Source organism: Schistocerca gregaria, chromosome 6 (genome assembly GCF_023897955.1).
Source record: "Schistocerca gregaria isolate iqSchGreg1 chromosome 6, iqSchGreg1.2, whole genome shotgun sequence".
Classification (NCBI taxonomy): domain Eukaryota; kingdom Metazoa; phylum Arthropoda; class Insecta; order Orthoptera; family Acrididae; genus Schistocerca; species Schistocerca gregaria.
Window position 1 is genome coordinate 276,089,940 of NC_064925.1, and position 18,549 is coordinate 276,108,488.

The 18,549-nt window shown below is 43.5% G+C and overlaps 1 protein-coding gene across 2 annotated transcripts in view; it reads right to left on the minus strand.

The window, feature by feature from the left end:
* Positions 1 to 18,549, minus strand: part of LOC126278036 (vacuolar protein sorting-associated protein 35) — a 104,527-nt gene that overhangs the window by 36,114 nt on the left and 49,864 nt on the right. For both annotated transcript variants that reach the window (XM_049977777.1, XM_049977778.1), the window contains one exon: positions 1,035 to 1,242. In XM_049977777.1, the coding sequence (XP_049833734.1) occupies positions 1,035 to 1,242 (208 nt within the window). The remainder of the gene's footprint in view (positions 1 to 1,034; positions 1,243 to 18,549) is intronic.

Below are 18,549 nucleotides of genomic sequence, written 5' to 3' on the forward strand. Positions count from 1 at the left end.
CGCATGGACTGTTCAGGATTGGCATCACGTTCTCTTCAGCGATGAGTGTCGCATATGCCTTCAACCAGACAATCGTCGGAGAAGTGTTTGCAGGCAACCTGATCGGACTGAACGCCTGAGGCTCAATGTCAAGCAGTAGGATCGAGGTTCCCTGCTGTTTTGGGGTGCCATTATGTAGGCCCGACATACGTCGCTGGTGGTCATAGAAGGTGTCATAATGGCTGTACGATGCGTGCATGCCATCCTCCGACCGATAGTGCAACCATATCTGGAGCATATTGCCGAGATATTCGTCTTCATGGACAACAATTTGCACTCCCCATCGTGCATATCTCGTGCATGACTTCCTTCAGGATAATGACATCGCTTGACTAGAGTGGCCAGCACGTTTTCCAGACATGAACCCTATCGAACATGCCTGGGTTAGATTGAAGAGGGTTGTTTATGGGCGACGTGACTCACCAACCACTCTGAGGGATCTATGCCGAATGTGTCGAATCGCCATTGAGGAGTGGGACAATCTGGACCAACAGTGCCTTGATGAGCTTGTGGTTAGTATGTCACAACAAACATCCATCAATGCTAGAGGACATGCTACTGGGTATTAGAGGTAAGGGTGTGTGCAGCGATCTGGACCACCACCTCTGAAGGTCTTGCTGTATGGTGGTACAACATGCAATATGTGGTTTTCATGAGCAATAAAAAGGGCAGAAATGATGTTTATGTTGATCTCTATTCCAATTTTCTGTACAGGTTCCAGAATTCTCGGAACCGAGGTGATGCAAAACTTCTTTTTGATGTGTGTACAATCATTGAAGCTCATTATGAATTATGGCCTCATACTCTAACAAAAACAAATGGAATTTTTTTAGCTTAATTACTGTTTTGCTTACCAGGTACCTTTCTTACATATGACTATCAGTTTTAGTATGGATAATTACTTGTACACTGCTGACAAAAATTAATAAAACGATTTACAGTATTACTTCTATGAACTACTTAATGTGTTGTTAAGACTTGTAATACTTGCAGACCTGTTCCTGATTGGAGACATATGTCTCATTTTCCAGAGCATTGCTGACAATATAGGCTGCAAGCGATTTACGGCCATGATAGTCAAAGTGTTCCAGTACAGATGGGTAGTTCTCCAGTTGCAATACTGTTAGCAAGTTACTGTAATGGTCCACTGGAATCTTCATCAGTCTTGTCAGTTCACGAGCAAGAGGTGTGTTGTATTCAATCCTGGCAAAATGATAAATGAATAAATATTGAACTATTATACAACTACTATGCACAGTATTCCAGCATTAATTCTTAATTCCAAATCTAATCCTATTTTAAATACAAGTACCTGAACTGGCATCTTTGCCAAAAATTAAATGGTTTATGTTTATTAAGCAATTCAGTGTCACTCAAATGCCAAATAACATGAGGGCTGAAATAATACGAGGGCTGTTCAATAAAAAATGATCATAATTTTTTATGGTCGTAATTTCTCGCACTAAAATTTAAATGTAATTTAATTGTATGATATTATGTGCGACAAACATGCCATAGTAGTTTCGTTGTTGGGAGTCCTGGTCCCACCTGTGAGAGGCAGGCAGGGTCAGTCATGTTCAGTATTACCTGTCGCTATAATGTAGGTAACATGCTAGGAACAATAGGTGGCTTTGAAATTCTGCTTTCATGTCAACATATCTTCAGATTATGCCTATACAATGTTACAAGAGGCCTATGGAGCGTGTTCTTCCCCACAGCAAAGCTGAAGGTGGTTTAAAATGTTTCAAGACTGGAGACAATCAATTTCAAAGTAAGGTGGGTGCTCCAGTTACTACTCTTACAGAAGAAAACAACAACAACACTGCTGCTGTCATTGCGAGAGAGGATCGATGAATTACCTTAAGATACATTTCATTGGGCGCCACCCACATGTTGCTGACAGAAAAATTACACAACACATGTTTGTGTGCAATGGGTTCTAAGACAGTTGATTTCCGAACAAAAAGACATTCGCGTGCAGGTCTGCATACAGTTAAAGTTGATGTTAGAGGAAGATCCGGAGTTTCTTTCAAAGATACTCACTGCTTACATAATTTTGATCCTGAGAGCAAACAGCAAAGCCCAGTGTGGAAATCTCCATCACCAACCCCCCAAAAAACAAAAGTAGTTGTTTCTGTTGAGAAAGTTATGGTCATCTCATTCTTTGACATTCATGGAATGGTTTATCAGCATTTATACCTGCACACACACACACACACACACACACACACACACACCAGTAACTGGACAATACTACAGTGATGTTCTGAAAACATTGCAAGTCCACATCAGGCGCAAAAGACCACATTTATGTGACACAGGCTGGATGCTGTATTGTGATAATGTGTGGAAGCGCATATTGCCAATGTTGTTGCTGAATATCTTGCAAAAATAAATGTGAAGTGCAGCCCTTCCCTCCCTATAGTCCAGATTTAGCCCCATATTCCATAACACGAAGAAATGCCTTCGTGGGAGGGATTATCAATCATCAGAAGCAGTGGTCAAGACTGCGGAGCTGATTTTGAAGGACCTCTCAAAAGATGGCTTCGAGCATGTATTCGAAGACTGGCAGAAACAGTGGGACAAGTGCATTGCATTCATGGGAGACTACTTTGAGAAGGACTATCAAAGTTATGAGGATGAGCAAAGCTACATTGTCAAAAATAATTATGATCATTCTTTATTGAAGAACCCTCGAATATAAATTGTTGAAGACCTGTATTGAAATTTCCTTATAGAGCAGCAGCAGCACTTTCTTTGACCACACACCATGCATATATATGTCAGCCTGAAGACAAAAAGTAGTGAAGAGAACAGAAAATCTATTCATGCTTTCAACTTGTCTTAGAAAATCTGTCCTTTTGTAGTTTATAGATAACATTCCTTACTCTCTTTTGAAAGTATAACTTCTCTGGAACTGAAATCCTTAAGGTCATCAGAGGTCCCACACCAAAGAAATAGTGAAATATTACTTTCAAAATGCCTACCTTATAAATTTAGATCAATACTGACTCATAGTTAACTTTCCTCTGTCCAGAATAACAACAGAGCACAACTGTCTACAGTCACATATTTGGCAACTTTGAGAAATTTCTTACATGTATTCAGAACATAATTGATAAGAGGGGGAAATAAAGGTTCAAAGAATGCTATCAGTTAAGTACATCTACACAAAAATATTATGAGTTATGTGTTCCTATATGCCACACACACAAATCAGCCACATATGAGCTGTTGCTGTGTTCTCCCTCCCTCCCCCCGCCACACACACACACACACACACACACACACACACACACACAGTGGGCATTGTGCGAGTTCCATTTGCCTGTTTGGTCAAAAGCTTCATTTGACAGTCTTTTTGTTGCGCCTGTCTGCGACTCAGAATCTCTGCTATATGGAAATAATTTTATTATATATTTTCAGCCTCTTGTATAACAGGGCTGGCCAATGCTATCTGTCTTGGCGTTGCTAGGTATAGCATGACAGGCCGGCAGATTCACGATGTCAGTAAAGTTTTCCCTTTGCTATTTGTTTGTGGTATGAAGTATGCTTGTAGGGCCAGTGGATGTTTGCACAAAAAGAGGCAGTCTAGCAATCTATTACCTGGCAGTCTAGCAATTAGTTGTCAGAAGCCTTTAAAAATGAATGGGAACAACAGACAAGAGGGATGAGAATTCTCAATTTCAACAATCACGTAAGGCAGGTACTGCAGATTTGCTATGGAATGGTATTGATGAGAATTCTCAATATACATTATACAATCAGGTAAGCGTCAGGTACTGCAGATTCGCTATGGAATGATATGACAATACCATACAGAAAAAAATTTAAAAGATTTGGTTGACAGTTAAAAAGCAAAAATTTATGAAGTGCAACTGACAGGATTCACTGTTTAGTATATTAAGAAGCATTCTGTACTAAATTTGCAGATATGCCGCATGTTAAGGTATTGGTTGTATGAACAAATTCCTGAAGTCGTTTTCATTATTCCACTGCGAGTTTCGACATTTTTTGATGGAACTGAACAAAGTGTATGAAGACTATATATTACAACAAAGTATGTTGGTTAAGTCAATGGGCATGTCTGGAGAAAAGGAGTGAAAGAATGACAATTAGAACATCTGGAGTGGCTTGCAGATGGTGCATTTCGACGGATTTGACTGCACATTCCCCACAGTAGACAAAAGTTATAGAAGGAACATGTTTCAATAAACACAGTCCAGTTCCATAAGCTCACTTCTGTTAAATAAAATTCGAGGTTGGAAGAATTTATTGTGGCACTGAAAGAATTATACGGATAGTTTCCTAATCATCGCCCTAACCGCGCCATCTGTTTCACGTCTGCTGTGCTGTGCAGCGAGCTACCTTAATTTAAGTATTAACTGTATTTTTCTTACTTGTCACTTCTTCTTCCGTGTATTTTTGCTTTTAGGGATCTTTAATTGTCGAGTGCTATTAATAGTGTTCCATTGATTTCTTGTTTGTTTTGAATACAGTTGGAGAGAGTCCCTTTAGTCAACCATACTGCTAGTGCCAGTAGTGCTAGTGTTTCTTTTGAATACAGTCCAGTGACAGGTAGTGCTATTTTCATAGTTTTCTACAAGAAGTGGTTAGCAATCACAGTTTAGTCATTAATCAGCTGCCTTTAGTGAATTAGCAGTGTAGTTAAAAGTTGATTAAGTCTCTTCAGTAAATTGATTCATTAGGATGGATAGGATGTGTGACTGCTGTGTACGGACGCAAGAGGAGCTGGCCACTCTTCGCAAACAGCTGAGCGTGCTGATGGCTGCGGTCAGCCGTCTCCAGGCTGCTGCCTCGGAGTGTAGCAGCAGTGGGGAGTCTGGTGCGTCGCAAGGTACACCCCAGGTGTTACGTGCTTCACCCACTGTCCCTGCTGTCGAGACAGCTTCGCGGGTACCAGGCGCGGTTGGGCCACCCTCTCCCCAAGGGGAGTCGCGGGTTCAGCGCCGTTTGCGGCGCAAGAGGCGGAGGGTAAATGTGGAGGCTGGCCGTGTGGCATCGCCCCCTCTGCCTGTGAGTGGACATGTGGCTGAACCTTCAGCAAGGTCCGAGCAGGCACACGGGGGGAGGGGTTTATTAGTTATTGGGAACTCCAACGTTAGGCGGGTGATGGAGCCCCTTAGGGAAATAGCGGAAAGCTCGGGGAAGAAAGTCAGTGTTCACTCTGTCTGCTTGCCGGGGGGTCTCATCCGAGATGTGGAGGCGGCCCTACGAGCGGTGATAGAAGGCACTGGGTGCACCCGACTGCAAATTGATGCTCATGTCGGCACCAGTGACTTCTGCCGTCTGGGTTCAGAGGTCATCCTCAGTTCGTACAGGCAGTTGGCGGAATTGGTGAAGGCGGAAAGCCTCGCTCGCGGTGTGGAATCAGAGCTAACTATTTGTAGTATCGTTCCCAGAACCGATCGTGGTCCTCTGGTTTGGAACCGGGTGGAAGGCTTAAACCAGAGGCTCAGACGATTCTGCGGAGAGCTGGGGTGCAAATTTCTCGACCTCCGCTATCGGGTGGAGAAATGTAGGGTCTCCCTCAATATGTCAGGCGTGCACTACACGCCGGAAGTGGCTACAAGGGTAGCGGAATATGTGTGGAGTGCACATGGGGGTTTTTTAGGTTAGAGAATTCCCTCCCTAGGCCCCACAAGACGCCTCCTGAGACCCGGCAAGGTAGGAGTAGGCAAAATGCAACAGGGAATAACAATATTAATGTGCTAATAGTAAACTGCAGGAGCATCTATATAAAGGTCCCAGAACTGCTCTCATTAATAAACGGTCACAACACCCATGTAGTACTAGGGACAGAAAGTTGGCTGAAACAAGACGTAAACAGTAATGAAATCCTAAACTCAAATTGGAATGTATACCGCAGAGACAGGCTGGACAGTGTACGGGGAGGCGTGTTTATAGTGATAAGAAGTGCAATAGTATCGAAGGAAATTGACAGAGATCCGAATTGTGAAATGATTTGGGTGAAGGTCACGGTTAAAGCAGGCTCAGACATGGTAATGGGATGTCTCTATAGGCCCCCGGGCTCAGCAGCTGTTGTGGCTGAGCACCTGAAGAATAATTTGGAAAATATTTCAAGTAGATTTCCCCACCATGTTATAGTTCTGGGTGGAGATTTTAATTTGCCGAATATAGACTGGGAGACTCAAACGTTCATAATGGGTGGCAGGGACAAAGATTCCAGTGAAATATTTTTAAGTGCTTTATCTGAAAACTACCTTGAGCAGTTGAACAGAGAACCGACTCGTGGCGATAACATATTAGACCTTCTGGTGACAAACAGACCCGAACTATTTGAATCAGTTAATGCAGAACAGGGAATCAGCAATCATAAAGTGGTTGCTGCATCGATGATTTCAGCCGTAAATAGAAATATTAAAAAAGGTAGGAAGATGTTTCTGTTTAGCAAAAGTGACAAAAAGCAGATTTCAGAGTACTTGATGGCTCAACACAAAAGTTTTGTCTCAAGTACAGATAGAGTTGAGGATCAGTGGACAAAGTTCAAAACCATCGTACAATATGCGTTAGATGAGTATGTGCCAAGCAAGATCGTAAGAGATGGAAAAGAGCCACCGTGGTACAACATCCGAGTTAGAAAACTGCTGCGGAAGCAAAGGGAACTTCACAGCAAATATAAACATAGCCAAAGCCTTGCAGACAAACAAAAATTACGCGAAGTGAAATGTAGTGTGAGGAGGGCTATGCAAGAGGCTTTCAATGAATTCGAAAGTAAAGTTGTATGTACTGACTTTGCAGAAAATCCTAAGAAATTTTGGTCCTATGTCAAAGCGTGGCCAAAATGGTACTGAAACAGAGGATGACAGACTAAAGGCCGAAATACTAAATGTCTTTTTCCAAAGCTGTTTCACAGAGGAAGACTACACTGTAGTTCCTTCTTTAGATTGTTGCACAGATGACAAAATGGTAGATATCGAAATAGACGACAGAGGGATAGAGAAACAATTAAAATCAATCAAAAGAGGAAAGGCCGCTGGACCTGATGGGATACCAGTTTGATTTTACACAGAGTACGTGAAGGAACTTGTCCTTCTTGCAGCGGGGTACCGTAGATCTCTAGAAGAGCGAAGCGTTCGAAAGGATTGGAAAAGGGCACAGGTCATCCCCGTTTTCAAGAAGGGACGTCGAACAGATGTGCAGAATTTTGGAACATGTATTATGTTCGAGTATAATGACTTTTCTGGAGACTAGAAATCTACTCTGTAGGAATCAGCATGGGTTTCGAAAAAGACGGGCGTCTGAAACCCAGCGCGCTATTCGTCCATGAGACTCGGAGGGCCATAGACACGGGTTCACAGGTAGATGCCGTGTTTCTTGACTTCCGCAAGGCGTTTGACACAGTTCCCCACAGTCGTTTAATGAACAAAGCAAGAGCATACGGAGTATCAGACCAATTGTGTGATTGGATTTAGAAGTTCCTAGATAACGGAACGCAGCATGTCATTCTCAATGGGGAGAAGTCTTCCGAAGTAAGAATTATTTCAGGTGTGCCGCAGGGGAGTGTCATATGACTGTTGCTATTCACAATATACATAAATGACCTGGTGGATGACATTGGAAGTTCACTGAGGCTTTTTGCAGATGATGCTGTGGTGTATCAAGAGGTTGCAACAATAAAAAATTGTACTGAAATGCAGGAGGATCTGCAGCGAATTGACGCATGGTGCAGGGAATGGCAATTGAATCTCAATGTAGACAAGTGTAATGTGCTGCGAATACATAGAAAGATAGATCCCTTATCATTTAGCTACAAAATAGCAGGTCAGCAACTGGAAGCAGTTAATTCCATAAATTGTCTGGGAGTACGCATTAGGAGTGATTTAGAATGGAATGATCATATAAAGTTGATCGTTGGTAAAGCAGATGCCAGACTGAGATTCATTGGAAGAATCCTAAGGAAATGCAATCCGAAAACAAAGGAAGTAGGTTACAGTACGCTTGTTCGCCCACTGCTTGAATACTGGTCAACAGTGTGGGATCTGTACCAGATAGGGTTGATAGAAGAGATAGAGAAGATCCAATGGAGAGCAGTGTGCTTCGTTACTAGATCATTTAGTAATCGCGAAAGCGTTACGGAGATGATAGATAAACTCCAGTGGAAGACTCTGCAGGAGAGACGCTCAGTAGCTCGGTACGGGCTTTTGTTAAAGTTTCGAGAACATACCTTCACCGAAGAGTCAAGCAGTATATTGCTCCCTCCTACGTATCTCTCGCGAAGAGACCATGAGGATAAAATCAGAGAGATTAGAGCCCACACAGAAGCATACCGACAATCCTTCTTTCCACGATCAATACGAGACTGGAGTAGAAGGGAGAACCGATAGAGGTACTCAGAGTACCCTGCGTCACACACCGTCAAGGTGGCTTGCAGAGTATGGATGTAGATGTAAATGTAGATTTTGAGGACACTGTCTGTCTTACATTTATTTTTGATTTGTTTTCAAGAGAGCTTTTGATTTCACGTGGAAACACTCCTGTGGATGAGCACATGTAACTGACTGACATGCAAGGTAGGGTTAATTTCTGTTTTAATGACAAATCCTCTTACGCTAAAACTGTCTAGGATGTCCACATTGCTTTCCTCAGGTAGAGTTTCTAAAGTCTCCATACTAACATTCCAAAAAGTACTACGATATTTAGATTGACATATCTGTGTGTAATAGCATTTTCCGATTACGAAAGTATGTCACGATTACAGGGCAACTTGAGTGCAAAAATCTGAAACTGTCTAAATCAATCCGTATGCCGACATTTTGTACCAGATAAAAATTATATTGTCTCCAGTGTGCCAAAAATAATTAAATAATACTTAAAATTTGTTTTGTTTGTAATCTGTGTTGTTGAGATATGTGAAATATAAAACCAATTCATAAGCTGTGCGACTGCAATGCCATTTAAATGTGGTAAGTTCACAGTTTACCAATCTCCTGCTCAGACAGCGCAGTGTTGCAATGGGGGAAACATGCAGCACAGCTCTGCGCTATGGCACTCGTTCCAGGGCACGGCTTGCGAGCTGACACCTTGAGCAACCCTGTTGTACAATGTGCGATGTAATGACTTTCTTTTTCAGAAAAATCTATCGCTATAAGCTACAATTAAGGAGAACACTATTCCTATATATTGTCGCATAAGCAGCTGAATAGCACTGTGGTGTAGTGGTTATGATACTAAACTGTTGCATGGAGGGTTGTGAGTTCAATACTCACCTGGACTGTACAATTTTAATTGTCATTAATTGCAGAACAGCTGAGCATCATAGAAACCTCCCATGCCGAGTCTGTGGGTGAAATTAGCGCTACCACTACGAGACAATATCTTATAGCTCGACTATCACCAGATCTCCCTAAGGAACAACAGAAGCAGCTACTTGCATTCTTCAAGAGTTCTCTGAATGCTTCAATCCACAGGTGAAAAGCAAATTAGACAAATCGACTGAAGCACCGGATTAATATTGGAGACCATCAAACGATAAGTCAGAGGGCATACAGTGTGTCAACAATGGAATGTTGAATAATTCGCGACGAGGTAGAGAAAATGGTGAAGAATGACATCATTCAGCCTTCGCAGAACCCATGGTCATGACCAGTGGTTCTCGTGAGGAAGGAGGATGGCCGTTGGCACTTTTGTGTTGATTACAGGAAGCTTAATAAGATAATTAAAAAGGACATTTACCCTCTTCCACGAATTGATGATACACTAGATTGTCTGAAGAGGGCTAAGTTTTTCTCAACCATGGACATGTACTCGGATACTCGCAGATTGAAGTAGATGAGGCTGATTGAGGTAACTGCATTCATCACTCCTCAGGGCCTGTATGAGTTTAAGGTAATGCTGTTTGGTTTGTGTAATGCACTAGCAACTTTTGAACGGATGATGGATAATCTTCTAAGTCACCTGAAATGGACAATGTGTTTTCGTTATTTAGATGACATTATAGTGCTCTCAGAGACATTTGATAAACACACAAAAAGACTGAGGGTCGTTCTTAAGTGTCTCCAACAAGGCGGACTGAAACTTAATCCAAGAAGTGTCTATTTGGAGTAAAAGAAATCAAAATACGTGGAAACCTTGTGTCAAATGAAGGTGTGCGGCCAGACCCAGAAAAGGTGAGATTTTTTATGGAATTTCCTATTCCTACAAGTATTAGAGATGTGAGAAGCTTCCTCGGATTATGTTCTTATAACCATTGTTTTATCAAAGCCAGACCACTCTAAGAGTTGTTAAAAGCTGATGCTAAATTTATCTGAGGTGGTGCTCAACAAGATTCTTTCGATTGTACTGCGAAAAGCTCTGACGATTGACCCTGTACTTGGTCTGTATAATGAGAGAGCACCTACAGAACTACACACAGATGCCAGTGGGTATGGGATCAGTACTGTTCTGGTGCAAATTTCAGATGGAAAAGAGAAGTTTATAGCCTGTGCTTCTAGGGCACTTACAAAAGCCGAGAGAAATTACTCAACTACAGAAAGAGAATGTCTTGCTTTGATCCGGGCCATGTGCAAATTTTGACAGTATCTCAATGGAAGGCCTTTCACTGTTGTTACAGACCATCATTCACTTTGTTGGTTGACAAGTCTTAAGAATCCAACAGGACAGCTTGGCAAGGGGGTCACTACATCTTCAAGAGTATGACATTACCATAGCGTACAAAAGTGGAAGAAAACACCAAGATGCCGACTGTATCTCGAGAAACCCTGTGCAAGACTTTGATGATGATTGTGACTGTCTCGCTGCACTCCAGGATCTGTCTGCTGAGCAAGAGGACGACACCAAGATATCTCAAATTATGCTTCTTAGATCGGTCAGAGAATGTGAAAGGACAATTTAAGGTAGTCAATGTATTACTTTGCAAGAAAAACTGATCCATTTGGAAAGAAGTGGCTACCAGTGACTCCTGTGCTTAGACGTTTTACAGAAATTCCATGACACAATTGAGGCCGGACATTTAGGATTTATTACGACATATAATTTTTCTGGCCAGGTTTATTTAGGAGTGTCCGTCGCTTTGTGTCGCACTGTTGAGCGTGCCAGAGGAGAAAGGTAGTTCCTCAGAAACCACCCGAGCCGATCATACCAATTCCACCAGCCAAAACGCCTTTCCAGCATGTTGGGATTGACCACCTCGGACGATTTCCAACGTCTGCTAGTGGCAATAGCTGGATTATTGTTTGCACTGATTATCTGACATGCTACGCCATTACAAAAGCCGTAAAACCATCCTTGTGTGAAGTCCTGCATGGCAGAGCGCAGAAATGAAATGGCAGATACTGCTGCATGGGTATTTTATTCACAGGTAACTATTCCGTTGGAGGCAGAAGTATCTTCGCAGTATGGAAGCTCAATGGATCCTGGTAAGTGCACATGTAAATTTGCTTAATTATTGTAATGCATGTACACCAACCAGATTGTAGGATGCAGGCCCTCAATATTGTATTATAATTCTACCAGATTATTTTGATCTTTCTTTGATGGTGTACCGTTCTCTCCTGGAGTGGTGTTGTATTAAAGTGGAATCAGAGTTTAATATAGCAGCACAGTGCATGAACAAATGCATAATAGGTAGGTAAGGGTAGGTCTGTGTTGTCACTCAGTCATGCACACCTTTTAGTCCTCTGCTTAATATGTCTCGCAGTTTGAACTTCTTACATTGCATGTTACGGTTTCACGATGCTCATCCAAAAATGGCACACTGACTATGAACTGTCTGCATGATAATGAGGTACTCCAGTGGTCAGCAAGATCCCGACCTCTGTCCATGATACAATGTGTGTTGGTCCAGCTTGGATACAGTATTGAGTGCCAGTATCCAGAATACCAACAATATCCAGAATACCAACAATATCCAGAATACCAACAATATCCAGAATACCAACAATCAGTTGCAACACTTGTGGGCCAACTTGTCTCAGAAGAGGTTACAACAGCTTTACAACACCCTACTGAACTGAATCATTGCATGCATCCAGGCAAGAGTGGGTGCAACATCATTCAAGTGGATTCAAGTAGCCAAGTACTTCATAAATTTGACTCGATTTGGTAATCTCTGAAATGCCTCACATATCCTCTCAACCAATGTAATTATCAAATTCAAATAAAATGGTGGAAATTATGATCCTACTGAGAACTGAACGAGTGACTTCATGATTATGAGACTAATTTGGCACACAATAAGCTACTAGTAGGTCTGTTAAAAATGTTGTAGACTTCAAAGCACTCAAAATTCTTCAGATATTCAAAGGCAGTTTTTTGAAGTCTGAGAAGTTCATCCTGCTGCTGCTTTAGGATATTTATCACCAAATGTTGATATTCAGACTTTATAAGTATGAAGAAAATCAAAGAGGGCCAGTCTGCATGGCCCCTTTGTCAGCAGGGCACTCTGTAGGCACTAAGGTGGGCAGGAAAGGGATCGGTTGAGATGGCAGTCACAGGGAGGTCGTAATGCCATTTCCGAGGATGGTACCAATCCGTCTGTACTGTATGACGTCACATCTGTCAGGATCTGCTGTGCATTGCTTAATCGCATTCCTATGACATGGAAATTTGATCCATCCTTGGATGATTCTGGCCCTAAATGTTTTGCAAATATAAGGGCACACTGCAAATAGCGGCAGCAAGAAGTTTCATCTTCCAAAGCCAGTGGCAGTGATACTGTTAAAAGCTTGAAAATTATAGATCAACTAAAAACAAAAAACAAAATTATTTAATCTTGTTCTTTATTTAGTTACAATGACTGACCCACTTACATTTATGACAGAAACTAACACTTGGTTGCTCAAAGAAAAGTTTACTCTATCCACAAGAGACAGAGGCAGAAGGTGAACAGCAATGGTGTTCAGAAGCATTAGTTCATACTAAGTCATCCACAACAGCAATGAGATTACAGAGAAATGACAAGTGAGTATGGAGAAGGTAAGTCAAACATAAAATTAATTCTGGTTGACTTGTCTCTTATTGTCAAGTCTGTTAGCTACATTTTAAAGAGGAATCTCAAGAAACTTGGTGCTAGAATCTTGTGGAAAAGGATGAAACTCTTATACTGAACAGAAGATAGGATGACTGCAGACTGATGTATGATTTCATAGCACTGTGTTGTGCACTACACTGAACATACATACTTTGTCAAATACCATCTCATTACATTTTCATACAAGTAACTGCTCACCTGACAGCAAACATTTACATTATTGTCATTGTTGAACTTTATGATATTACTAACTGATCACAGTTCATGTGGGCTGATTAAATACAAAGAGAAAGTGCATAGGAAAATTATATGCAACCATTTATTGGGGACTACACATTGCAATTCGTGCACAAGCACACAACTAATGATCTGATAAAGAAGGAAACATTATTTGAGAATTTTATGGGCCATTTTTTAATACAGTGCAGTTTGCCATAACAAATTATTATTAGTTATGCAGAGCCATTTTACATCTACATATGGGGAGGTAACATACTCAATGCTCAAATATATGTCGCTGAGAAATCCTGCACTGTCAGGTAAAGGTTTCTGCCGTTTCTGATTGCGGAGCATGATTCATTTTTGCTGAGAGAACTATGACAATAAAAAGAAATGTTGGCTTCATAGCATGACACATGACAGAGGAGAAGGGTTGATTGGTTTGGGGAGTAAAGGGACCAAACTACGGAGTCATCAGTCGGTTTTTCCTCATTAAAATAGGTCTCAAGTTAAAAACAGTCCCAAAAGAAGTCATGGAAAGTTAAAGGCATAAAAATAACTTCAAATCTCACTGAAAGACAAAATGACAGCAGCTAACAGAAAGGGAAAAACATACACTAAAAGGAAAAAGTGCTGAAAGATACCGAAAAAATATAGCAGATGGCCTGCATTGGCTGATCAGAAAAATGAAAAAGGATGAGCCAGCCACCATACAACACACTATAATCTCAAGCCTTAAAGACAACACTGGAGGAACACAGATCCCACATCACTAAAACTTTATGGTGGAAGATCGATCGGAAATCAGTATCCAGCAGGCCAATTCCCAGAGTTGGTTTACCAGTAGCCTGTTTGGCCAGGCTACAAGCAAGTTCATTACTCGGAATCCTGACATGTCCTGGGGTGTAAATGAAGGTCAGCAAACATCCACTATTGCTGAGGGCATAAAGTGTCTGCTGGATACTCATTACCAAATGACTGTGAGGGACGCATGATGAAGGACCATGCACGAGCAGATATGCTCAAGAGCGCACAACTCTGAATTGAAGACACTACAGCCAATCAGAAAGGAGCACTGTTCAGTAAGCAGTAGTTGCCACCAGAATCGCAATGGAGTAACGCCAGCTTACAGGAGGGGGCTGTTCACTGGGCTTGTTCGGAAAGCTCCTGTCGCAAGGAAAACTCCATAGTAGTGAATAGGGTGTGGCAGGCCACAGCATGGAGGGCAATGCTGAAGCATACACCAGGCTCCCGTAGTCCAGATGGGACTGCTCAAGGGCTTTGTACAGCTGCAGCAGTGTAGAGCGATCAGCACCCTAGTTGGTGTTGGTTGATTGTTTCGGGGAAGGAGTAACCTAACCTAACCTAACCTAACCTAACCAGACAGTGAAGTCATTGGTCTCATTGGATTAGGGAAGGACGGGGAAGGAAGTCGGCCGTGCCCTTTGAAAGGAACCATCCCGGTATTTGCCTGGAGTGATTTAGGGAAATCACGGAAAACCTAAATCAGGATGGCCCGGACGCGGGATTGAACCGTCGTCCTCCCGAATGCGAGTCCAGTGTCTAACCACTGCACCACCTCGCTCGGTCCTAGCTGGTGTAGATCAGGCGTTGAATAGTATTAAGATGCTACTAGCAGTTTACTTTAAGCCGACAAAGATGGGGACGTTGCTGTCAAAGACCAGTTCCAAAAAGCAGCAAGTCTCCACTATAAAAATATTTGGTCATCGAGGTAAAGTTCTGGATGGGGTGGACAGTACGATGACGACAGAAGTCTTGGCGGCCGAAAACCTAAAGCTGTGAGTGAGGGCCAACAACTGTGCCTTTCGTATGGGTCCTTGCAGCCGGCATTCAGCCACCCCAATAGAAGAGGACCAGAAGGAAATACAAATATCGTCAGAATACAGGTGGTGAGATACTGAGGACCCACTGCTAGTGCAAAACCATTAACGGCAGTTAAAAAGAGTGGGGACACTAAGGACAGAATGCTGCAGGACCTCATTCTCTTGGATATGGGGTGCACTGTGGGAAGCATGGAAACATTGACACAAACTCTGAAAGTGCAGAGTGACAAGAAGGAGCAGGCCCTGGAGACCCCTCTCATGCAGAGTAATGAGGATGTGGTGTTGCCAAGTGGTATCGTAGACCTTCATCAGGTCAAAAAAGATTGAAATAAGGTGTTGTTGCTGGGAAAGGCTGATCGAATGGCAGACTCCAGGAGGACCAAGTTGTCGGTGGTGGAGAACCCTTTTCGGAAACTGCACTGGGATGGAGCCAGGAGGCTCTGAGGCTCAAGGAGCCAACACTACTGCTGGCTCGCCATTCGTTCATGCAGCTTGCACAAAATGTTGATGAGGCTGATAGGACGATAGCTAACCACATTTATTGGGTCCTTACCAGGCTTTAGCACTGCAATACTTTCCCACCATTGCAATGGGAATTGACCATCACTCCAGATGTGCTGAAGGTGCAAGGAGGTGGTGTTGGTAATCTGCTGACAGATGTTTAATCATTTGGTAATGGTTGTGGTCTGGGCCAGGGCACGAGTCTAGACAATCGACAAGGGCATTGAGAAATTACCACTCACTGTAGGGAGCATTATATGACCCAGAGTGGTGTGTAGCATAAGAGAGGTGTTTTAGTTCCACCCTGTTTGAGGAGACAAAAGGTGGAGCAGCAATTCTCAGACACAGAGATGGAAGCTTTATGTTCAGCAAGACGCTTTGCGATTACACCTGGACAAGACGCTTTGCGATTACATCTGGATTGGCTGATACAGCTCCAGGTATGAAAATCCCAGGTACAACTGCAGGTGTCTGATGGCCGTAAAGGCATTGGAGCTTGGTCCAAACCTGGGAAGGAGAGGTTCATGTTCCAATGGTGGAGATGTATCGTTCCCAACACTCCTGCTTCTGCTGTTTGATGAGTAGGCCAACCTAGGTGCAGACTTGTTTGTAGGCAATGAGGTTCTCCACCGATGGGTGGCCCTTATGACATTGCAGGGCCTGCCTACAGTCTCTAATGGCCGCAGTGATTTCCGGCAGCCACCAAGGCACCGACTCCCGCAGGTGGAGGGGGGCAACCTGAGAAACAAGGTATTGCCAATTCAGCTGTGGCAACAATTGTGGTAGTGATGGTGTGGATCACTTCATCGATGTTGCCATGCAAAGGAGATTCAATGGTGGATGGTGGTAGGGGACGTGAAAGTGCCGCACTCAGCCTTGGAAAAAGCCCATCTGGGCAAGCATCCAGGTGAGTGACACTGGGGCACGGACAGGAAGAGTGGAAAGTGGTCACCACCACACAAATCGTCGTGAGCTCTCCAGTGGATAGATGGGAGAATACCAGGTCAGCAAACCAATAGATCAATGGCCGAGTATGTGCCATGTGCAACACTGAAATGTGAGAGTGCACCTATACTTAGGAGGCAAAGGTCGAGCTGAGTTAGTAGGTTGGTTGGTTGGGGGAAGAGGCCAAACAGTGAGGTTATCAGTCTCATAGAGTTAGGGAAGGATGAGGAAGGAAGTCAGCCGTGCCCTTTTAAAGGAACCATCCCGGCATTTGCCTGCAGCGATTTAGGGAAATCGCGGAAAACCTAAATCAGGATGGCCAGACGCGGGGTTGAACCGTCGTCCTTCCGAATGCGAGTCCAGTGTGCTAACCACTGCGCCACCTCGCTCGGTGAGTTAGTAGGTGCTCAACATCTTTATCATGGCCAGTAACCTTGTTTCCCGACCCCCACAAAGGGCTATGGAAGTTAAAATCACAAGGACATAGCGAAGGTGGGGGGAGTTGGGAAATTACTGTAGCTAATACATGGGATGGCACTTCACCATCTGGAGGGTGGTAGATGTTACAGATGGTTGTTTCCTGCGTCATCCTCACCCTGACAACCACATCTTCTAAAGGTGTTTGAAGGGGCAGCACAGGTTTTCTACAGGCGGACTACTCCCAATATCAACGAAGGGTGGGGTCCACATTGCGGGAAACCAGGTTTTCTGAAGAACAATGCAGAAAGCAGGTGAAACGCTTAAGAGTTTTAGTTAATTCAGCCAGGTGGGAGAAAAAACTGCTGCAGTTCCACTGGAGGATGACACTTTCTGTAGCTGGGGAGAGCATCAAGTGACAAAGGAAACAGTTTATGCCTTAGCATCACCTGCTGCTATCGGCTGAGTATTTGTATCCATTTTCATTGTGGATGAGGCATCAGCGAGATCCAGGTTCTCAGGTGATCGTAAAATCTCCACCTCATCCTCAGACACAGAACTGGTATGCACTGGTGGTGTTGGGGCCACCGGAGGGTCCTGTTTCTTAGCAGACTACTATTTTCTCACTTCTTGTTAGAGGCTTGCTGGGAGGGTTTCTCCAAAGTAGCTTCATATACAGAGGAAGACGCCTTTCGTCCAGCAGCTCATGGCTCCTTCAGCTACTGGCGAGTGTGCTCTTTGGCATTGGTGGAGACCTTGGAAGGGAGAGTCCCAAGGGACCTCTTCCATGGGAGAGGAGCTGGTGGAGGCTGTGGCCTCTCTGGCACTTAGGGGGTTATTGCTCCCGAAGCAGGTGCTTTGGGGACAATGGAAGAAGAGGTGCCTCCAACAACCAAGGGGACGGTTGTATTTGGGCAGACCAGAGGGCCCACTGTGCAAGACAGATATGTCAGAACTACCACCGCAAGTGAGGGTGAAGTCAGCGTAGTTGCAGCATACGTAGATGTCAAGCGAATGGTGTTCAACCATTCAAATTTACGTTTAGTATCTTGGTAAGTCAGCCGGTCCAGGGAAATTTTCTCCATAATTTTCCGCTCCTTATGGAGTACTGTGTAGTCTGGTGAGCAGGGGGGTGGTGCTCCACAGTTGACACCAGTGGTAGGAGGTGCACATGGAGTATTTAGATGTAGTGGACGTCTGCAGTCTCTACATGTGGTGCTGGAATTGCAGTAGGAAGACGTGCCTGAATTTCCAGCCCTTAAAGCACCACACAGGAAGAGGAGCGTATGCTTTTACTTCACATTGGTATAGCATCACCTTGTCCTTTTCAGTGTGAAAGGCCAAGATGAAGGCACATGTAGCAACCCTATTGTCTTCAGGTCTCTATAGATGTGCCAGATGAAGTAAGCACCCTGCCATTCTAAATTGGCACAGAGCTTGTTGTCAAGACTGCAAGAGAAGGTTGCAATGGAAAATAATCCCCTGGATCATGTTAAAAGCTTTTATGGGGGCGACGGACACAGGAATACCATCCAGCTGGTCAAAGGCGAGCAATGCCCAGTACTGGGCTGG